The 24324-nt window shown below is 47.1% G+C and overlaps 1 protein-coding gene across 1 annotated transcript in view; it reads left to right on the top strand.

Annotated features, from left to right (window-relative positions):
- The first annotated feature begins 1798 nt into the window (after nucleotides 1-1798).
- lhfpl4a (LHFPL tetraspan subfamily member 4a) overlaps nucleotides 1799-24324 on the top strand; it is a 35233-nt gene continuing 12707 nt past the window's right edge. The window contains exon 1 of the mRNA XM_030374963.1: nucleotides 1799-2708. Within this exon, the coding sequence (XP_030230823.1) occupies nucleotides 2297-2708 (412 nt within the window). The 5' untranslated portion in view covers nucleotides 1799-2296. The remainder of the gene's footprint in view (nucleotides 2709-24324) is intronic.

Genomic DNA, 24324 nt, shown 5'->3' with positions numbered 1-24324 from the left:
GGAAATCAGGAAACCCATGAGAAAATCATGACAACATTTTTACTGGCCTATAAATAAACCAAGATGTAGTTAAATTCTGCAAAAGCTGCCACACTTGTAAGATGGTGGGAAAACCAAACCAAACCAAACCATTCCCCCAGACTCCTCTAGAACTGCTGCCTGTCTATCTAGAGCTTGTCTCTCGGGTTATGATTGACTAACTACACTTGCATAAGAAGAGAAAAGTATTACCGCCCCTATCCAGGGGCAGTTCCTCTGCATGATATAATTTCTAAGAGTGTATTGGAGGCATGGCTGTCTTTTTCCCACGGGTCGGTCTGCCAAAGGAGGTTCAGTCTGGAGGATCTCATTTTATGTTAGTTGATTTTAAAATGGTTCTCAAAAAATTGGGGATAGAGCATACCACGTCATCAGTCTACCAGCCTCAGTCCAATGTGCCCTAGAATAGTCTTTCCCAAAGACTGGGTCGCTACCCACATGTGGGTCGCGGGAGATTTGAATTGGGTCGCCAAATTAATTGAAATACATTTCTTTTATTTATTTTTTACACATTAGCATTTGAAGAACTTTCAACAAGAAGCATGGTTTTGTTAGTACTGAATGGTTGTAATGTTTGTAACTGATACATTTACTTCTAACATTGTATCTAGTTGAAAGGCTAACATACATTGTCTGTTTTACTGATGAGAGGAAATAAAAACAATGAGATGTTAACTAAATGCATTTATTTGGACTCATTTTTAAAGTATTTAATACGTGTATTATGCTTTCAATAACAAGTGCATAAAACTAAGTTGTGATTTATCCCTTCAAAATGGCAAAATGGTTAATATATAAGGGGATGCGGAATTGGCAGTAAAAACTTTCAGGAATGTTCACTTATGCACAAATTAGTTATTCTCACGATTATATAGATAAGGCCTATTGTGAATTGGGTCGCGATATTTTGTAATTTAAAATAAATGGGTCTCCAGAAAAACAGTTTGTGCAACACTGCCCTCAAGAGACACTTTCTGTTTATGAATAAAATAACTACTGGGGACACGTCCAGGCCCAGGACTGGACCGGTCCAGGACCAGGACTACTGGGGACAGGTCCAGGCCCAGGACTGGACAGGTCCAGGACCAGGACTACTGGGGACGGGTCCAAGACCAGGACTACTGGGGACAGGACCAGGACTACTGGGGACAGGTCCAGGACCAGGACTACTGGGGAAAGGTCCAGGACCAGGACTACTGGGGACAGGTCCAGGACCAGGACTACTGCTGTCCTGCTGACATTTGACCTCTGCATCGATAACCGCTGATAAGATGAAGTGCTTTCATGTTATTTGTGACTGGACTTCAACTCATCAATAAAAAGCCAACAATTATTATAACTAACCCCCACAGTACGTCTGCTGGTCAATGACAGTATTATTATAGGCAACCATACAGAAGTTGTATTCGTAAATGTCATCGTCTTGCAACAACTGGGGCGGAGGTTGTATAGGTTATTTAAAACGTTATGATCCAACAAACAGAGAGGGAGAGAGAGAGAGAGAGAGAGAGAGAGAGAGAGAGAGAGAGAGAGAGGGGGGGGGGGGAGATAAGTAGAGGGAGGGAGGGAGAGGGAGAGAGGTAGACAGAGAGGTAGAGGTAGAGAGAAGGAGAGGGAGAGAAGTAGAGAGAGAGGGATAGAGTTAGTAGAGGGAGGGAGAGAGAGAAGTAGAGAGGTAGAGAGAGAGAGAGGGGGGGGGTGGGGGGGAGACGAGCGTCTAACCCTCCTCCATGCAGTACAGGGGCAGTACTCTATTCTTCCCTCCAGCTGAGTGCAGCTCAGCGATTCTCTCTCTGCTCGGTAGCGCCTATGCAGTATTGTTGTAGTTGTAGATGCGTGGTCCAGAGGATCCCGGGCGATCCACCGAACACGTCGTCTCCTCTCGTTTGAAGCGCAGAAGACACCGCAACATGATGAACTCAAGGACGGCTTACATCATCAGAAAACATCTCTTATTGAACCACCGGTCTGCTGTTTCCGAGTTTGATGGACTCAGTCGTTTCTTCACGACTTGACAGGCAGAGAGCCTCTTCTCGCGGTGGAAGGTCGCTTTTCTAATGGTTTTGTATGAGATCATTTGGATTTATTTATTCTTAAAGAGCTGAATCTGCGCTTTTATCTGTCAAATTCTGTATGATTGCACTTTAGGTGAGGTGAGTTCTCTATACATCCAACGCTACTCACCGGAGTTCCCCTTGAAGCGCTTCTGGAGACCCGAGGAGAACCCATCGCCACCTCCTCACCGGCCGGGAGGAAGATGTTGCCTTCGCAAGAAGCTTCCAAAATATACCATGACAACTACATGCGGAACTCGACGGCCATCGGCGTTTTATGGGCCATATTCACCATACTTCTAGCCATCATCAACGTGGTGGTGTTCTTCCAGCCTTTCTGGATCGGCGACAGTATGAACACTCCGTACGCCGGTCACTTCGGTTTGTTCAACTACTGCGTGGGAGGGGGGAACCCCAGGAACGACCGGGAGCTCACCTGCCAGGGTACATTCGCCGACTTCAGCTCCATCCCATCGAACGCCTTCAAGGCGGCCTCGTTCCTCGTACTGCTGGCCGTGGTGCTCATCCTGGGCTGCATCGCCTGCTTCGCGCTCTTTTTCTTCTGCAACACGGCCACGGTATACAAGACGTGCGCGTGGATGCAGCTGCTCTGCGGTAAGAGCGGCGGGGAGCCGAGGGGCTCATCGGGCTGATGTCCGGAGCCGTCATCCGTCCCGCGCATCACCCTGAGCGGCTGTTTGACCAAGTCTCTTTTCCGCTCTTTATCTCCCCAAATACATCTCTCTAACTCTGGTTGTCCTCACACACGCACACGCACACACACACACACACACACACACACACACACACACACACACACACACACACACACACACACACACACACACACACACACACACACACACAGAAACACAGTTGGACACACACTCACACACACACACACACACACACACACACACACACACACAGACAGACAGACAGACAGACAGACAGACAGACAGACAGACAGACAGACAGACAGACAGACAGACAAACAGACACAAAAGACAGACATACACACACATACATACTCACAGGCATTTGACATTCATTAATACCGCAATTATGAGGTTGAGTTTCAGATTTGTTGGATGGTTTCTATTGTAGTGTTTTGATTGCTATTATACTATGATGCTATGATTCTATTATGCTGTTGTATGGTCGTCAGATGATTTCCAGAATTGCAGTTGATCCCCACCTTTAATGACTTAACTCAGATCAGGGATCTGCCTAAATTAGTCCTTTCTCCTCAGCGGTGGTTCATGACACCTTTCTTTTGTAAACTGGGGAAATTGATTAGGACACACATTTCAGTTTAGTTTAGAGTCATTATGGCGATTAGGTATTGGTGCAATTCCTTTGTGATCGGTCGTTAGCACATAGAGATCATGACATTTAGAAGATAAAGAGAGAAACCAGATATATGTGTTTATATCACTTAATTTACTCCGGGATGAACCAGTCCTGGGATGAACCACTCCCGGGATGAACCAATCCCGGGCTGTTCACTCCCGGGCTGTTCACTTCCGGTTCATCCCGGGCTGTTCACTCCCGGGCTGTACACTCCCAGGCTGGTCACTCCCAGGCTGGTCACTCCCAGGCTGTGTCCCGGGCTGTTCATTCCCAGGATGAACCACTCCCATGTTTGATGAAGGATCTAGGCCTTAGTTGTGCTTTGCAGTAAAACACATTCAGAATAGGCATTACGCATTAGAACAACACACACATCAACAATTAAATGATTTGGAAATATTTCTCTTTCTAATCGTTATGCATCATAGGTTTGGAAAGGCTGACATCATTTTAAAAGCTACAAGGCTATCAGCTGAGGGCATGCAGAAGGAAGCGAGCTGTGATGTCATCCCTATAACCTTTATACATCACAGACATGTTCATGCTCCACTTCACCTCACAAAGAGAGCCCCGGTCCGGAGAGAGAGAGAGAGAGAGAGAGAGAGAGAGAGAGAGAGAGAGAGAGAGAGAGTGAAAGAGAGAGAGAACACATGCACATGCCACACCAAGCAACCGTTAACACATGCTAACACCATTTAAGCATTGGAATATCATTATCTATCTTGTTCTCTACACTTCCATTGAAGTTCATGTCCTGTCTTCGGTTCAAGCAGTACATGTTACTTGTCTCAGCGGATTATAATGTTATTTTCCTCTATCGTCTGTTCTTAACATGAACTGTCATGGAACATTTCTCAGGGCCTGAAGACTTTATGTTCCCCTATCCGCTGGTCTTATCATGAACTGTCATGTTATGTGTCTCAGGGCGTGAAGATGTTATGTTCCTCTATCTTTTATCATTTCAAAACCATTAATTGTCAAAGGATCAACAGAGCGATCCTTCAGAGCCAAATGCCTGTTTGGTCTAACCCCGCTAGGCAGAACAACTACATTTATCTAATTTGTCTCCTCAGTAAGAGACATCATAGCATATATACACCAGGGCAATTGGCTGAAATAGATGGTGGTCGTGCTACATCGATATTAATCTATTGACTGATGTGCAAGGTTTTATAGAAGATAGAACAAATACATGCATTTGCAAAGCATTGTGGTAGTTCAGAACACGTGAGTGGATACTTGTTGCTGATGTATTCAAATAATTGTCTCCACTGGGGAAATGGCATATCTTAAAATAGGTTCATGTTTCACTTTGTAGCTTCTCTTTTGCTCCTGTTGAAAACAGCTCGTTCAGTTCAGAAAGGGTCTGGTGGAGTTGTTGTGCTTTAGAGTGGATGGGTGTCTCCCCACCCCAGAGAGATGGATCTATATGTGGCTGTAGATCCCTCATTGATTTCTTCATGGATCCTCCCCTCTGGAGAATGAACAACGTCGCCCCCCCCCCCCCCCCCCCCCCCCCCCCCCTCTCTTCTCCCACCCTCTCTCAGGGGAAATGTTCTGCCCCAGCGGGCCCCACTCAGTTCCACTTGAACTGCTCCTGTTATCATTTGAATCCAGTTCTCTGTTCTTTAGTACCATAGTGTGTGGTGCATGTTTCACCAAACCAATGGAGATCACTAGATCTCCATGATAGAGGACACAATGCTCCATCATTTTAGTTTATGTCTAACGTCTATTTCCTCATAGCACTTAGCCAGAAAAGGTTATGAAGTTTCCAAAAAGATGCTTTCACTGCGCTGCAGAGAAGTTCCCTGAAATATTGCCTCTCACAGACAAAGAGGCCCAAGAGAGCCTCTTACTGTAGCGTCTGAATGAGAGCTCAGGCTCACTGTAAGGTAATCTCTTACTGTACTGACGAATGAGAGCTCAGGCCCACTGTAAGGTCATCTCTTACTGTACTGGTGAATGAGAGCTGAAGCCCACTGTAAGGTCTTCTCTTACTGTAGTGGTGAATGAGAGCTCAGGCCCACTGTAAGGTCATCTCTTACTGTACTGGTGAATGAGAGCTGAGGCCCACTGTAAGGTCATCTCTTACTGTAGTGATGAATGAGAGCTCAGGCCCACTGTAAGGTCATCTCTTACTGTAGTGATGAATTAGAGCTGAGGCCCACTGCAAGATCATCTCTTACTGTAGTGATGAATGAGAGCTGAGGCCCACTGTAAGGTCATCTCTTACTGTAGTGATGAATGAGAGCTGAGGCCCACTGTAAGGTCATCTCTTACTGTAGTGATGAATGAGAGCTGAGGCCCACTGTAAGGTCATCTCTGACTGTAGTGATGAATGAGAGCTGAGGCCCACTGTAAGGTCATCTCTTACTGTAGTGATGAATGAGAGCTCAGGCCCACTGTGAGCCTGATGTCAGCACAAGGGACCCATTAGAAGCTGCTGTATTTCACTGCTTTTGCAGCAAAGCACTTTCCACCGAGCCCAGAACATTAGTCAATGTTGATGGCAGCATGTTAGTCTTTGTTTGTCTTTTTGTCTTTTAAGCGTTTTTTACGCTAAATTTGATCCTGCTCTCTACTTTTAACTCACATTTTTTGATGAGCTGTGTTTTTACACAGCTCATATAATCGGGTTGGCTAACTGCTGGAGGCCTTGAGTGAGCTGAAGTTGGCTACCTTCTTAAAGCTGTGGATATACTGAGGCTGGCTACCTGCTGGAAGCCTTGAGAGACCTGAAGTTGGCTACCTGCTGGAAGCCTTGAGTGACCTGAATTTCCAACGCCGACAGTACCCTTATGGTGGGGGGCGTTAAGCCGGATGGCGATAGCATTGTGACCTCATAGCAACCCGACACAGTGTAGCCTGCTAATAAATCCAAGGAAAAAGTACGCGCACAATGAACAAAGATCAACAATGTAGGACGTCCAAGAAGGACGGCAAACATTGGCTTGACATTTACTTCAATAAAGGAAGCTTTCGCCGTTGTCCAGAAATGCCTCGCGGATTATGTGTTTGTTTGTTATTCTCCCCCTGTCGCACGGAAGTGCGATTATTTCGACAAATCAACGGACGGCGTGTGTAGCTCGAACTTGCCAGCACCCTTTCAGGCATCTCAGTAACCCAACGGAGGAGTACTGCGAGACGGGTACGGCTCAATACGGCTCAGTCCGTGTCACGCCCAATTTTGCGGGTGGAAAACGCGATCAGTGCACACCGAACCCGCACACTCCAGTGGAAACGCGCCATAATAGCCTTGGACAAAATGTCCCAAATGTCTCTTTTCATTTATATGCAGATGATAGTGTAATTTATTGTTGTGCATCCATGCTCAGTAAGGCTTTTCAGTACATGCAAAGTGCTTTTGATAGAGTTCAGGCTCAGCTTTGTCAAGTGAAGCTTGTTCTTAATGCTGAAGAGACCAAACTTATAGTATTTTCAAATTCCGAAAAGAAGGTGTTAAATCAGCAAATTGTAACATCTCAAGGTAATGAAATTGAGGTTGTTTCCAGCTAGTACTTTGGATTTATGATCGATGACCCCCCCCCCCCCCCCCCCCCCCCCCCTCTCTTCACCCACCCTCTCTCAGGGGAAATGTTCTGCCCCAGCGGGCCCCACTCAGTTCCACTTGAACTGCTCCTGTTATCATTTGAATCCAGTTCTCTGTTCTTTAGTACCATAGTGTGTGGTGCATGTTTCACCAAACCAATGGAGATCACTAGATCTCCATGATAGAGGACACAATGCTCCATCATTTTAGTTTATGTCTAACGTCTATTTCCTCATAGCACTTAGCCAGAAAAGGTTATGAAGTTTCCAAAAAGATGCTTTCACTGCGCTGCAGAGAAGTTCCCTGAAATATTGCCTCTCACAGACAAAGAGGCCCAAGAGAGCCTCTTACTGTAGCGTCTGAATGAGAGCTCAGGCTCACTGTAAGGTAATCTCTTACTGTACTGACGAATGAGAGCTCAGGCCCACTGTAAGGTCATCTCTTACTGTACTGGTGAATGAGAGCTGAAGCCCACTGTAAGGTCTTCTCTTACTGTAGTGGTGAATGAGAGCTCAGGCCCACTGTAAGGTCATCTCTTACTGTACTGGTGAATGAGAGCTGAGGCCCACTGTAAGGTCATCTCTTACTGTAGTGATGAATGAGAGCTCAGGCCCACTGTAAGGTCATCTCTTACTGTAGTGATGAATTAGAGCTGAGGCCCACTGCAAGATCATCTCTTACTGTAGTGATGAATGAGAGCTGAGGCCCACTGTAAGGTCATCTCTTACTGTAGTGATGAATGAGAGCTGAGGCCCACTGTAAGGTCATCTCTTACTGTAGTGATGAATGAGAGCTGAGGCCCACTGTAAGGTCATCTCTGACTGTAGTGATGAATGAGAGCTGAGGCCCACTGTAAGGTCATCTCTTACTGTAGTGATGAATGAGAGCTCAGGCCCACTGTGAGCCTGATGTCAGCACAAGGGACCCATTAGAAGCTGCTGTATTTCACTGCTTTTGCAGCAAAGCACTTTCCACCGAGCCCAGAACATTAGTCAATGTTGATGGCAGCATGTTAGTCTTTGTTTGTCTTTTTGTCTTTTAAGCGTTTTTTACGCTAAATTTGATCCTGCTCTCTACTTTTAACTCACATTTTTTGATGAGCTGTGTTTTTACACAGCTCATATAATCGGGTTGGCTAACTGCTGGAGGCCTTGAGTGAGCTGAAGTTGGCTACCTTCTTAAAGCTGTGGATATACTGAGGCTGGCTACCTGCTGGAAGCCTTGAGAGACCTGAAGTTGGCTACCTGCTGGAAGCCTTGAGTGACCTGAATTTCCAACGCCGACAGTACCCTTATGGTGGGGGGCGTTAAGCCGGATGGCGATAGCATTGTGACCTCATAGCAACCCGACACAGTGTAGCCTGCTAATAAATCCAAGGAAAAAGTACGCGCACAATGAACAAAGATCAACAATGTAGGACGTCCAAGAAGGACGGCAAACATTGGCTTGACATTTACTTCAATAAAGGAAGCTTTCGCCGTTGTCCAGAAATGCCTCGCGGATTATGTGTTTGTTTGTTATTCTCCCCCTGTCGCACGGAAGTGCAATTATTTCGACAAATCAACGGACGGCGTGTGTAGCTCGAACTTGCCAGCACCCTTTCAGGCATCTCAGTAACCCAACGGAGGAGTACTGCGAGACGGGTACGGCTCAATACGGCTCAGTCCGTGTCACGCCCAATTTTGCGGGTGGAAAACGCGATCAGTGCACACCGAACCCGCACACTCCAGTGGAAACGCGCCATAATAGCCTTGGACAAAATGTCCCAAATGTCTCTTTTCATTTATATGCAGATGATAGTGTAATTTATTGTTGTGCATCCATGCTCAGTAAGGCTTTTCAGTACATGCAAAGTGCTTTTGATAGAGTTCAGGCTCAGCTTTGTCAAGTGAAGCTTGTTCTTAATGCTGAAGAGACCAAACTTATAGTATTTTCAAATTCCGAAAAGAAGGTGTTAAATCAGCAAATTGTAACATCTCAAGGTAATGAAATTGAGGTTGTTTCCAGCTAGTACTTTGGATTTATGATCGATGACCACATAAATTTTAAAACTCACATACAAAATCTGGTGAAAAGCTGAAACCAAAGGTGGCTTTTACTTAAGGAACAAATCATGTTTTTCCCCTGAGGCCGGACACTCTCCAGTCGAAGCTACCTACTTGCCGGTTCTTGATTATGGTGATCTGTTGTACACCATAATCCATCAGCTCACTGTCTACATATGTTGGACACATTGTATCATGGAGCCTTCAGGTTTATTTCAAACAGCAGAGCCTTATCTCACCACTCTACTTTGTACTAAAAAGTTAATTGGCCTTCTCTTTTTATGCAACGTATTAGTCACTGGTATGTTTTTATCTACAAGGCGATTTTAGGTAAACCCCATTGTTATTTGTCACTGCATATGTCCCGGAAACGTGTCCCCCATGGGTTACTGTCTCAGGACATGCTCCTTATGACTGTTGCTGAACTGAGGACAGACCTTTGAAAAAAGGCTTTTAAGGTTTTTGCACTATATTCCTGGAATTACCTGCAGAAGCAGCTAAAGCTGCAATACCTAGTTACTCTCAGTGAATTTAAAGCTGTTGTAAAGAAGTTCATGTCGGACTCCATTGGAAATTGCAGTTGTAGTTAATGATCTAAATGTATTATTATTATTGCACTTAGTATTGAACTTGTACTTTGTCTTATGTGTTATGCTGCAACTGTGTACTGCTGTCCATCTTGGCCAGGTCTCTCTTGTAAAAGAGATTTTAATCTCAATGAGACTCAACCTTGTTAAATAAAGGATATAATAATAACATTGAGATGCACAACCAGAGGTTTTACTGACCCAATTCACTGGTCAAAAACAACAGTTCGTTCTCCTCTCTGGCCTCTCTGTTCCGAGCTCTCTCTCTGTCCCCTGACTCAGATCCCTTTGAACTTGCCCAGAACAAACGTCATGACGTTTACTAATTTGAGTTAAATTTAGAATGAATTCTGCCATCTGTGTTGGTAGCAGGCGCTCTATCAGTCTCACAGCGGACCACAAAGTACAAACCTTTTACTTCTCAGCTGAACGCCCTCACAGTCATTTCTGTAGAGTCAGCTCTGGTGGTGTGTGTGTACTGTGTGTGAGTGTGAGTGTGAGTGTGTGTGTGCGTGCGTGTGTGTGTGTGTGAACACTCTCTGTGTTTGTTTGTGTTTTGTTTGTGTGTATGTGTTGTGTATGTGTTGTGTATGTGTTTTTGTGTGTGTGTGTGTGTCGGTGTCGGTGTGGGAGGGCTCCACCGATACACAGTGCAGCAAATTTGCTCTGAGCTCCTGCCTGAAAGAAAAGGGGATGTGATGCAGAAGCAGAGTGTGTGTGTGTGTGTGTGTGTGTGTGTGTGTGTGTGTGTGTGTGTGTGTGTGTGTGTGTGTGTGTGTGTGTGTGTGTGTGTGTGTGTGTGTGTGTGTGTGTGTGTGTGTGTGTGTGTGTGCCCTCTGAGGTGGATTGTTTATTACTGTATCGTCTTTGTGTCTGATCCAAACCAGTGTTTGATCCATGCCTTTTGAAGCTACATTGCGGTCTGTTCTACTGGCTTCCACATTCTTTATTCTAATACTCCTCCCTTATCTTTAAGCCCTTTTTTTGATGATGTCACCTGACGTTCCACCATCCTTTCTTTCTAATGTCAGGATCCTGTGGGACTCTCACATGTTCCTTGACTCGCTATAAGGACTGCAATTCCACCAATTAAAGGGAGGATTCAAATCAAAGGGAGGGTTCTAATTAAGGGGAGGGTTTCAATTAAGGGGAGGATTCCAGTTCAGGGGAGGATTCAAATTAAAGGGAGGCTTCCAATTAAAGGTAGGGTTCCAATTAAGGGTAGGGTTCCAAGCGAGGGTTCCAATTATGGGAGGGTTCCAATTGAGGGGAGGCTTCTCCCCTGAAGGGTAGAGCCCCCAGCCAGGGCTACGTGCTGCATCAGACCCCAGAGACATTCTCTTAACTGAAGTGCTGATTATGGATTCTGATCTAAGAGGAGTACCAAGAGGCAGACCTCTCATCCATCTCATCGCCTCCTCCAGAGATCTTCTTGCTGAGAGCAGTGGCAGGGAAAACTAGCACCTTAATGAGGGTAATGTATATACTGAATAGATCTGTACTATCTTTTAAAAGATGGTGTGTGTGTGTGTGTGTGTGTGTGTGTGTGTGTGTGTGTGTGTGTGTGTGTGTGTGTGTGTGTGTGTGTGTGTGTGTGTGTGTGTGAGTGTGTGTGTGTGTGCACAATTCCAAGTTCGGTGTTCTCAGTTCCATACATGAATAGGAAAGCAGGCTTTGATTAAAAAGAAGAAGGAGGAGTAAAAAGAGAATGAGAGAGTGAGATAGGGAGGCTGTGAATCTCATTAGCCTACATTCAGAGCATGTGGAAAGTGTAGCCGCACTGGAGAACTGCTCCCGGGCTCCCGTCTCTCTCTGCTTGTCTCTGACCGCTGTGGGCCACGACCTCCAGGACCGCGCTGGGCCAAGCTAGCTCCGGTCTGAAGCCTGAACCAGAGCCACGCTGTAGGAGAATAGAGGAGAGAGGAGAGGGGAGAGGAGAGGGGAGAGGGGGGTACTTCCCGAACAGGAGCTAATACTTTTAGCTGACATCCCGGATAGCTAACATTATTAGGGTGTAACTTGAACATGTACTAATGCAGCACCCTCATACATTATTGACAGTGTGTATTGATTGCATGCTGCATGGACATCAAAACATCATTATGTGTATATATATAACATTAGTTTTGGCTCAAATATATATATATATAAATATATTAGAGCCAAAACTAATGCTATAAACTTGAACCATGTCACATATGGAGTAAGATTAATGAAACTTGAAAGAATGACACCAACGCATGTAGTCCAGTGCAAGCAATTGTGTCGTTGTGTTGTTCAGTATGGTACAATCCTCTCTGTGGTCAGTATGATACAGTCCTCTGTGATGGTACAGTCCTCTCTGTGGTGGTACAGTCCTCTCTGTGGTGGTACTGTCCTCTCTATGATCAGATGTTACTGTCCTCACTGTGGTCAGATGGTACAGTCCTCGATGTGATGGTACATTCCTCTCTGTAGTCAGATAATAATAATAATAATAATAAATTCAATTTATATAGCGCCTTTCAAGGTACCCAAGGTCGCTTAACAAGAGGTGTACACAGGGGGGGGGGCAGGTTAAAGGCCATAGGCCTCTAAGAAGAGGTGTGCCTTCAGGAGCTTTTTGAATGACTCCACTGAAGTGGCACAGCGGATATGGAGGGGGAGCAGATTCCACAGAGTGGGGGCAGAGGCGCAGAAGGCCCTGTCCCCAAAGGTCTTGAGTCTGGTGCGGGGGGTTTCCAGCTGGTCCTTAGCAGAGGACCTGAGGGACCGCAGGGGGGTGTAGGGATGGAGGAGGTCAGAGAGGTAACGGGGGGCCAGAGCATGCAGGGACTTGTAGGTGAGTAGGAGGATTTTAAACTTGATCCGGGACTTAACAGGTAACCAGTGGAGTTGCATCAGGATGGGGGTGATGTGCTGCCAGGGCTTAGTGCCAGTTAAAACCCTGGCAGCTGAGTTCTGAACATATTGCAGTCGGTCCAAGGTTTTGGAGGGGAGACCTGTGAGGAGGGAATTACAATAGTCCAGACGGGTGGAGATGAAGCAGTGGATGAGTGTTTCAGTGACTGAGTCTGAGAGTGAGGGTCGAAGTCTTGCGATGTTTCTCAGATGGAAGAATGCAGATTTTGTGGTGTTGTTGATATGAGGCTGAAATGACAGGGTGGGGTCAAGGATGACACCCAGGTTGCGGACTACGGGGGATGGGGTGATAGGGCAGCCATCCACTTCCAGCAGAAGATCCCCAACCTTCCTGAGCAGTGACTTGGGGGCCACGACCAGGAGCTCCGTTTTATTGCTGTTCAATTTGAGTAGATTAGAGGTCATCCAGATTTTGAGGTCTTGCAGACAGTTGATTAGTGGGGCCGGTGGAAACTGAGTTGAGGGTTTGGTGCTGATATATAGTTGGGTATCATCAGCGTAGCAGTGGAAACTGAGACCATGATGACGGATGATTTGACCAAGGGGGAGCATGTAAATGGTGAATAATAAAGGGCCGAGCACCGATCCCTGGGGAACACCATGGTTGACTGGTGCCGTGGTGGAGGTGGCATCGTCCAAGGTGACGTATTGTTGGCGGTTGGCGAGGTAGGACTGAAACCAGGAGAGGGCTGAGCCACTGAGACCAATGAGCTCCGCAAGACGGGTGAGGAGGATGGAATGGGATACTGTGTCAAAGGCTGCTGAGAGATCGAGGAGGATAAGAATGGAGATGAGGCCATTGTCGGCGGCAGTGAGGAGGTCGTTAGTAATTTTAATGAGGGCAGTTTCGGTGCTATGGTGAATTCTGAAGCCAGACTGAAGGGGTTCAAAGAGCTCATGGTGGGCCATGTGGTGTTGGAGCTGGGAAGCCACTGCTCTTTCCAGGATTTTGCTTAGGAAAGGAAGGTTGGAGATCGGGCGGTAGTTGTTGGGGTCGTCAGGGTCCAGACCGGGCTTTTTCAGGGTGGGAATGACTGCTGCAGTTTTAAAGCCTGCGGGCACCACACCAGAACCAAGGGAGCAGTTGATGATGGCAGTTATGAAGGGGCAGATAACAGGTAGGCAGGTTTTCACCAGGAAGGTGGGCATGGGGTCCAGCTTGCAGGAGGAGGACTTAGCTCGGGACACTAAGTCGTGCACTTGGTTAGCGTCCAGTGTTGCAAAGGCGGAGAGACCGCACTGCAGGGTGTCGGCACCAAGATGAAGGTCAGTGTGAGACGGTGACGGAGAGTGTTGGAGGAGGTGGTTGTGAATGGTCTCCACTTTGTTGTGGAAGAACTCCAGGAACCGGGAGCACAGGTCCAGAGCGTCAGAGGGTTGGGGAGCGTCAGGGGGGCGCAAGAGACGGTTGATGGTTGAGAAAAGTTTTTTGGGGTGGTTTTGTTGGTTATTGATAAGCTTGGAGTAGTAGAGTATCCTTGCCTTAGAGAGGGCCTCCTTGTATTCCCTGACATGGTCTTTGTAAGCCTCCTGGTGTACAGTGAGGCCAGATTTTCTATAACGCCTCTCAAGCTGGCGGCCAGCTGCCTTCATGAGGCGAAGCTCAGGAGTAAACCAGGGGGCGGGGCGAGAGAGGGAGACCTGCCGGGTTATGGGAGGGGCAACAGAGTCCAGGCTGAGGGAGAGAGCTGTGTTGTAGAGTTCCACCAGACCGTCCACAGTGGTGTTAGGAGGGGGTGTGGCCAGGTGGGTCGCTAGGGCGGTAGACAGCACAGAAGTGTGCACCTGTTTCGTTTTCCGAAATGTGATGGTACGTTTGCTGGGGAGACGGGGTGCGGGCACAGAGACAGAGAAAGAAATGGCAAAATGGTCTGATATTGCCAGGTCTTCACACTGGAGGTGGCCAGGGGTGGTTCCAGTGGAGCACACTAGGTCCAGGGTGTGCCCTTTGGTATGGGTTGGACCAATCACATGCTGTGAAATACTGAAACAATCCAGAAGTGTCATGAAATCAGAGGCAAATGAGCAGCTGGCTGAATCCACATGGATGTTAAAGTCACCTAGTAGAATGGTGGATGGGTACATAGGGCAGATGGTGGCAAGCAGCCCAGCAAGCTCAGACAGGAAGTGGGTGGAGGCTTTAGGGGGCCGGTAAATGAGGAGAACCTGGAGCTGTGCAGTGCCTGCCAGTGCAAAATGGAGACACTCAAAGGAAGTGGAGGTAACTGGAAATTCCTTGACCTGAATATTGGATCTATGAATAACAGCTAGTCCACCACCACGGCCCAGGCTACGGGGTTTTTGAATGTACGCATAGTCAGGGGGAGTAGCTTGGTTGAGGGTTAGAAAGTCCTGCTGGCTCTGCCATGTCTCTGTCAGACATAGGAAATCGATCTTTTTATCCTGAATAATGTCATACATGAGAAGGGCTTTGTTATTGAGTGAGCGAGTGTTCAGTAGCATAAATGTGGCATCCCTGTTAGTGGAAGCTGCAACAGGGGTTACGCCACAATTGATACTGAGTAGGGAACCCAGGTTGACGGCCCGTGGGCGTGGTTTGTTTTGAAAGCGTTGCCGCTGTAGTGCATAGCGAACTGCGGAAACAGCTGGAGTAGTGTCCATGTAAACAAACTTGTGTCGGACGGCCCTATGGACGTAACGAGGGCGACGGAGAAGGCAGAAAGATCTGATGACCTTAAGGCAGTTCGGAAGCGAGAGAGTATTGAGTTGTACGAGTTCAGCAGCAGAGTATTTGTAGACAGACATCGCTCACCCATAGCAGCAGGCTAACGCGGCTGCTATCTACCTAGCGGGAGGACGATGCAATCCAGGGAAATCCAGGGAAACCAGGTAAGTTCCAACACTGTAGACGTGCGGACCCGCGATATAGAAGGGCAGATCAAGGCTAGGAATTATGGCGAGTTTGGAGGGTTTAGAAGGCTAAGGAGGCTAAGAAGCGGCGAAATTCACGCCAGCGTCCTCTCAGCGTCCTCCTCTGACGTCCGAAGGACTGTTTTTTTAGATGGTACATTCCTCACTGTGGTGGTACAGTCCTCTCTGTGGTCAGATGGTACAGTCCTCTGTGGTCAGATTGTACAGTCCTCTCTGTGATCAGATGGTACAGTCCTCTCTGTGCTCAGTCTGGTACAGTCCTGTGTTGTGGTACAGCCCTCTCAGTGGTCGGATGTTACAGTCCTTTCTGTGGTCAGATAGTTCAGTCCACTCTGGTCAGATGGTACAGTCCTCTCTGTGATGACATTGATTTGCTGAGGCAGTTGTTGAACCAGGCCAATCATGCTTAACGTTGTTCTCAGGACCTCATCATCATCCTCATCGTCATCCGCTTATCCGGGGTCGGGTCGCGGGGAGAGCAGCTCAAGCAGGGGGCCCCAGACTTCCCTTTCCCGGGCCACATTGACCAGCTCTGACGGGGGGATCCTGAGGCGTTCCCAGGCCAGTGTTGAGATATAATCTCTCCACCTAGTCCTGGGTCTTCCCCGAGGTCTCCTCCCCACTGGACGTGCCTGAAACACCTCCCAAGGAAGGCGCCCAGTGGGCATCCTTACCAGATGCCCGAACCACCTCAGCTGACTCCTTTCTAAGTAAAGGAGCAGCGGCTCTAATCCGAGTTCCTCACGGATGGCTGAGCTTCTCACCCTATCCCTAAGGGAGACGCCAGCCACCCTTCTGAGAAAACTCATCTCGGCCGCTTGTACCCACGATCTCGTCCTTTCGGTCATCACCCAGCCCTCATGACCATAGGTGAGGATAGGAACGAAGATCGACCGGTAGATCGAGAGCTTTGCCTTGCGGCTCAGCTCTCTTTTCGTTACAACGGTGCGGTAAAGCAAACGCAATACCGCCCCCGCTGCTCCGATTCTCCGGCCAATCTCACGCTCCATAGTACCCTCACTCGCGAACAAGACCCCGAGGTACTTGAACTCCTTCACTTGGGCTAAGGACTCATTTCCTACCCGGAGTAAGCAATCCACGGGTTTCCTGCTAAGAGTCATGGCCTCAGATTTAGCGGTGCTGATCCTCATCCCAGCCGCTTCACACTCGGCCGCCAGCCGATCCAGTGAGTGCTGAAGGTCACAGGCCGATGACCCAATGAGGACCACATCATCTGCAAAAAGCAGTGACGAGATCCTCAGACCACCGAACTGCAACCCCTCCCCACCACGACTATGCCTCGATATCCTGTCCATGTTTATCACAAACAGGATTGGTGACAAGGCGCAGCCCTGGCGGAGACCAGCATCCACTGAGAACGAAACTGACTGGCTGCCGAGAACACGAACACAGCTCTCGCTTTGGGAGTACAAAGATTGGATGGCCCTCAGGACCCTCTCTACCAATCACGGACCAACAGGCCCATCTCCATTCATCGAACCCTGCCACAACCCCCCCCCCCCTCTCTCTCCCCTTCTCCTCCCTTTGCTTCTTCATGAGCCTTTCATATCAACTCCCTCTTTACTGTCTCCTCTTCCTCACACTCCCTCATAGTTACACATACGCACACACCAACACACACACACGTATAATTTCTTAATGACTATTGAAGTCTTCTTAGCTTAACACATTGTGGGCGCCTGGTCTGTGATGCTCAACAGTGGGATAACCAATCGGAACAGAAACAGGCAGTAACAGGGTTTGTGGTGAAATCAAACAGGTGCGGGGAAAAGGGAGGGGGGAAAAAGGCAACTCAAATCTTCACCGGGTCGGCGGTTGATGTCAGGGTGATCTGTCTGGCTCTTCCTGTTATGGGGGTCAGAGAGAGAGAGAGCGACAGGCCAAGCTTAGTGGGGTCTGTGGTCCTGACCTCTTCGCCCTGGCTTGGCTCTTGGTTCCTCTTGGGAGTTTTGGGGGTTCCTCTCCAGCTGCAGGCCTTCTCTCGTATCAGCACGACACAATTTACACAGATCAAATAAACAGTCAACCGGTAATTTCATTATAAGGGTTCAGTTGGGTTAAGAGGGTTCGCCACAGGCCTCTTATCATGCGACTGGCCTGTGTGTCTCCACACGCTCCTCCAGGCTGTCTTCAGCTTGTTCTTGTGGGGTTAAAAGGCCCCCTGATTGCAGGGCTAACTCAGCACACCTGAGTGGTAAGCTGAGACACCTGAGTGGGGCGGGGTCTCTATGATACAGCTTTTAGAGTAGTACCTCCCATCCAACACCACACCCATTGGCTGCCTTTGCCTGCCTTTGTGCCCACCATGTGGCCATGTGGGGCACTGCTCAGCAGCTGAGCCATCACATAACTCCAGCCTCAGCTCTGATCCACGGTGGGGAGCGACAGACCAACAGCAATCATCCCTTCTCGACATGGCATCAGCGTTCCCATGAAGCTTTCCTGCCCTGTGTTCCACTGTAAACTTCAAGTCCTGCAGGTGTAAAAACCAACGGTTATTCTGTCATTCTTATCCTTGTTATGGGCCATTCAATGGAGCATGGTCAGTTACTATTTCAAACTCACGCCCCAGCATAATTTTTCAATGGCCCATTTAACTGCCAAGCATTCTTTTTCTATGGTTGCATAGTTTTTCTCATGTGGCTGTAGTTTACGGCTGACAAAGGTTACCAGGTATTCCATGCCGTAATGTATTTGGGACAGGACTGCCCCAAGTCCTACCTCTGATGCTTCTGTCTGTAGCACAAACCTCCTGCTGAAGTCAGGTGTTTCTGCACAGGGCCATCATCAGATGATTGAAGGCCAGCTTGGTCTTGTCCGTCCACTTCACCCGTTTGGGTGCACTTTTGCTTGTCAGCTCATGAAGGGGGGCAGCTATGGAGGCAAAGTTCGGAATGAACTGTCGATAATATCCCATTAACCCTAGGAAGGTCCCCAACAGTCGTTTCGTCTGGGGTTGGGGCCAGGTTGCTATGGCATCCACTTTCTTCTCTTGGGGTTTCACATTTCCTCGTCCCACAGTGTACCCCAGGTAGTTCGCCTCCTCCAGGGCCAGGGAACACTTCGCAGGGTTGGCTGTCATGACTGCTTCCCGCAAGGCCTGGATGACAGTTTCTAGGTGCCGGAGGTGGATATCCCATGACGTGCTATGGATAATGATGTCATCGAGGTAAGCTGCTGCATAGTCCAGATGTGGCCGTAGCACCCTGTCCATGAGCCTCTGGAAAGTTGCCGGGGCCCGATGAAGACCAAATGGGAGGACCCGGTATTGGAAGGCCATGTCTGGTGTCGAGAACGCAGTCTTTGGCTTTGCTTGTGGCGTTAGTGGCACTTGCCAACACCCCTTGGTTAAGTCTAGTGTGGAGATGAACTGGGCAGGTATTAACCTTTCGACCACTTCATCCACATGGGGCATAGGATAAGTGTCGAATAGAGAGATCTCGTTAAGTTTTCTATAGTCATTGCAGAACCTAATGCTACCATCGGGCTTCCCAACACTATAGGACTGGACCAGGCACTTTCCTTCGGCCAACCTGTCATATTGGCCGAAGGAAGGTTAGAGAAATGCTGCTCAATCTGACCGCTTCTTTATATTTAAAATGGTCAAAAAGAAAAATTGTAACAAGGTTCACAAAAAAAAAATCTAGTTCACTGGTCCCACTTGTTCCATTAACTCATAAGGCCCTTGCCATTTGGCTAAAAATTGCAGCCATTCGTGGGGACCAAGACCATGACTTTTTTTCCTGGTTCGAACTCTCTCACCTGGGCTCCTCGATTGTACACCTGTGCCTGTTGTGCCTGGGCTTGCTGCATGTGTTCACGAACCAAGGGCCAAACCTGGGTCATTCTGTGGTGCATCCGCTCCACGTGCTCCACAACACTGCGCTGCTGGGGATGGCTGCTGCTCCCAGGCTTCCTTGGCCACATCCAGCATGCCCCGGGGCCTCCGTCCGCACAGCACTTCGAACGGTGAATCCTGTGGAACTTGTGGACTTCACGTATGGAGAAAAGAACACGAGGTAGCAGCTGATCCCAATTCTTACCATCCACATCTACAACTTTACGCAGCATGTGCTTTAGGGTCTGATTGAACCTTTCTACGAGTCCATCTGTCTGAGGATCAAGGTCAAGGTCAAAGTTCAACTTTATTGTCTCCGTGGGGAAATTTGTCTTGGGCAAAGCGCATCATTGCTTTCTTAACATACAAAGAGTACAACAGAACAAAAACATAACCACAGACACAAACACAACCAGAAAAACCAACTTTAACATCGAGAACATGGAGCTTGATAGACTTAAATTGCACCTTGCTGTATAGCATAGAAATCTACAGTATGGGGATAAAGTGCTAGTTTTTATTGCACTAGAACGTATAGATAGAGTGCTATGTGCTAAAGTGCTTAGTTCTAAAGTGCTATGTGCTAAAGTGCTAACCTATTTATTGCACATTATTCTATTGCACATTGTTCGTCAGCTTAATGGAGGCTGGGACAAATGATAATTTAAGGCGGTTAGATTTGCATAGCGGCACACAGAGTCTTCTCCCTGATGGCAGGGTTTCATATTCAGGGAAGAGTGGGTGTTGGGAGTTGGAAATAATTTTCTTTGCTTTTTTCCTAACTGCCTGCTCATAGATGCTCTGTATAGGCTCATATTCTTTCCTCCCTACGATTTTCATTGCTGTTTTGTGCATGCCGGCCAGTTTGCTTTTTAGTTTAACGGTTAGGTTGCCAAACCATGAGGTGATCCCATATCTAATGATGCTCTCTACAATGGCACGGTAGAAAATCATCATGATGTGGCTGCTTGCGCCGTACAATCTTAATCTTCGCAAAAAATATAGCCTCTGTTGCAGTCTATTACACAGGTTGTCAATATGTGTCTTCCAGCAGAGTAGATCCCCTAAATACTTATATGAGGATACGTGGGTGATTTCCTGATTTTTGATGACCACTGGCTCATGGTCAGTCACTTGCCTCAGATCCAAAACCATTTCCTGTGTTTTGGTCACATTTAGCATAAGATTGTTGGTGTCACACCATTTAATAAATAGGTCTATCTCATCCTGGTACACAGAGGGGTCCATATCCTTGTGTAGAAGGCTCAGGAGCACGGTCGTCCTCAAATTTCACCATATAGTTGTTAGGGTGCACAGTCCTACAATCATTGGTGTACAATGTAAACAGTGTTGGTGATACGCAATCCTGTGGGACTCCTGTGTTGCAGTGTTTTGGTGTCTGACAGTGTTCTGTTGACCTTCACTTGCTGTGTTCTATTTGTTAAAAAAATAGTAAAACCATTTGATCAAGGGGGTGTTTACACTTATGACTTTGAGCTTCTCTAAGAGTATGTGAATTTGCTCTATTTAAAGCTGAGCTGAAATCAACAAATACAATTCTAGCATAAGCTTTTGTGTTCTCAAGGTGCTTGGAAATAAAGTGCAAGGTGCAAAGGATTGCATCATCAGTACTGCATTCCTGCCTATACGCAAACTGGTACTAATTTTGGCTTGACATCCTTCATGAGCAGTGACACAACAAATTTTTCAAAACATTTCATAGCAATCGAAGTGAGAGCTACGGGACGGAAATCATTGTTTACTGTGGCACAGGGCTTTTTAGGCACTGGAGTTATAATTGACTCTTTCCACAGAGCTGGAACTGTGTGAATGTTAATGTTAAGTGCCCGTACGTACTCTACTAAAGAGATGGCGGATGCTGGTGGGATCGACTTCCAGGCAGCAGGTGTCAACAGTGTCTGGCAGGGACACACTCCTGAGAGAAGTTTTCACGGTCGAATCTCAGGTAAAAGTCATTCAGCTCGTTTGATTTTTGGTGCTCGTCCATGGTGATTATTTCTTTCTTTGCAGGGTTCATATTAGTGACTGATTTCATTGTGTCCCAAAGTCTTTTTTTATTTGACATTTGGAGGTTATGTTCCATTGTTTGCCTATGTTGTTCTCTTGCATTAATGAGAAGTTGTTTGAGTTATTTTTGGACAACTGACAGCCCTGCTCTGTCATTACTTCTAAAGGCCTGCTTTTTCCTATTTATACAGTCTTTTATTTCTTTTGTTACATAGGGTTTTTTATTGTGGTAGACTACAACGTTTTTCTTGGGCACCACATTGCCAACACAAAACTCTATGTAGTCTGTTATAGTTACAGTAGCCTCATCCAGTTCTAGTGAATGGAACAGGGACCAATCTGTGCACATGAAACACCCCTTTAATGTCTCAATTGCGTCGTCTGACCACACATTAACCGTCTTATGTTCAGGTTTGCTTGATTTGAAAAGGGATTTTTATGCGGATATTAGATGTATGGTGTTGTGATCTGAGTTGGAAAGGGGGGGCTTTGGTTTTACGGAGTAGCCCCCCTTTATATTGCCATAACATTTATCTAGAATCGTTATTTCTTGTGTCACATTTTACAATCTGTTTACAATGGTTAAAGTCACCCAAAAAGAAACCAGAAGCTCCGGGTGTGCGCTGCAGCTGTTCGTGTGCACACTCTGCTATGTACGCAGCAGCTCTGCCTTCATTGCCGCTGGGTGAAACATAAACAGTGGCTATGATGATGTTGCCAAACTCCCTAGGCACGTAGTGAGGTCTCATGGATAAACCCAGCAGTTCTACATCGGGGCTGCATATGGTTTCTTTCACAATGAACTGTTTACACCACATGTCACTAGGGTTGAGCACCGAAACTCAGTTCCGGTAGGGAACCGGTTCCGACGTAAACGGTTGTAACGAGATCGAATAAGAACGCACATTTCGGTGCCTCATGTCGTGTTCTTGAAAAGAGGTGTTCAAACCGGATCGCTTTTAACTCACTTTATTTGTTTAAAGTATTTCGGTATGGTAACTATGAAGCAGAAGGAGGGGAATTGTCTTTAACACGCGCGTGGAGCGACACACGGCAGGCCTATCTATTAGCTCGGCGCTGCCTTATGTTTCTGACCTCATCAATATAAAAACTTGCTTCCATTGTTGAGGCTCAGGCTACAAACAATTGTGGTTCGGACTGCCGAGTTCTTTGTATGTCGATTGTCAATTCATGCCGTGATGAGCTTCACATAAAGCCACAAGTACCAAAACACGTTTTTAAAGAAAAAACAACCAAACAAACGGAACGCTATGGTACGAACACTTAGATTTACTTAGATCCCACGATTCTTTTAAATTTAAAAAGCATTTTATTTAAACAACACTTAAATACCAATTATCTTAATGTAACATTTAATAACAAATAATTTGGAACACTGAACAGATTTGAACCGAAAGAATACTATTAAAGTATAGCCAAATTAATAAAGAAATAACCAAAGATTGCAGTTGGAGGATGCTTTTTGCTGGTAGGCATAATAGGGCCCCTTTAACTGTTTGGTTGGTTTATTCAAATATCCTTATTAGCGCTTCTTATTAGGCTATGTAGCTTAAATAATGACATAATCAGGCCGTATAGAATGCAATATGTTTAATAGCCTAACTTTCAATAGATGAGGAAAAACATGAACGTCGCAATAACGAGGCATAGTGTTACGAGTAGCATATGTGTATGCGCGAGAATGGCAGTGTGCGTATGCGTGTGTGAGTGACGTCAGCGAGTGAGTGGACGAGCGAGGAGAGCGTGCGGTAGCGCGTGTGTCTAGTGAAGAAGCGAACGAGTCTGGTAGAATAAAGTACCCATCCTGTCAATAATCGTTGGCCGCTTCATTCCGACCTATAAGCAGACAAACTGCCAGTCAAATCACACAAAACAATAGAGACAGGATCACAAGGGCAATTTTTTTCGCGCTTGGCCCACTCTGGAAAATGTCGTTCATATCGCATATGAGGACTTCGACGGCTGTGGAGAAATGCAATCCTCCGTAGCCACGGAGAGCTGTGATCACAGAGAGGGCATCTCATCACATATTTACGGCATCGATAGGAGGGGGCGCTGTCAGCAGACTATTATTTAGACAAATTATTAGCAAATTTCAATCGGACAATTTGACCGAAGAGTTAGAAAGGGCATATCGCGCTTCTGCCTTCTCACACCGCGAGACAGGTTCGTGGCTTTGAGTATCGCGATTTTCGGTTTGATACGCGTATCGTTACAGCCCTACTTAGAAACACATAAAAGTAACAAGCACAAGCCCGGGTCGCTGCAGTGCTGCGCCACCGGTGTCCTTTACCTCAGGCAAGCCCACTCTACTGAAGAGCAGGAACATCTCCCGGGCGACCGCCCTTCCTGTTGCTAAGCGTAGGGGAATTGCCTCTGGATAGCGGGTAGCATAATCCAGTATGACTAGGATATAGCGGTGGCCCCTGCTAGACTTCGGGAGGGGTCCGACAATGTCCATGCCAATCCTTCTAAAGGAGGTTTCAATGATGAGAAGGGGTATTAGGGGATTTCGGTACGCTACCTTAGGAAAGTTGATTTGACACTCGCCGAAGTGTCGACAGTATTCTTGTTGACACTGGCTCCACGGCTCTCCACGGCTCTCTTGACCCCCGACCAGTAGAAGCGGCTGAGAACACGGTCATCGATCTTCTCTCTCCCTCAATGCACCCCTAGTAAGTGGGAGTGTGCTAGGTACAACACTTTTGAGACATATTTTCTGGGGACAGGCAACAGTTCACAGATTTCTGAGTTCACAGAGTCTTTTTGTGATACTCGGTACAGCAGCTTATTCTTAACCATGAAATGGGGAAAAGACACTTGACTCAACCCATCCTGGTTTTGGCCCTCGATCACTTGGACATCTCTCCAGGCTTGGGTCAGGTTGGGATCCTGCAGCTGGGCTGAGCCGAATCGTCCAGGCCTAAGAGTTTCATCCGCCTCGACTTGGGGAAACTCTGAGAATACCTCATCTGACTGTATCTCTTACAGG

Source organism: Gadus morhua, chromosome 13 (genome assembly GCF_902167405.1).
Source record: "Gadus morhua chromosome 13, gadMor3.0, whole genome shotgun sequence".
Classification (NCBI taxonomy): domain Eukaryota; kingdom Metazoa; phylum Chordata; class Actinopteri; order Gadiformes; family Gadidae; genus Gadus; species Gadus morhua.
This window is presented reverse-complemented; position numbering and strand designations above follow the sequence as displayed.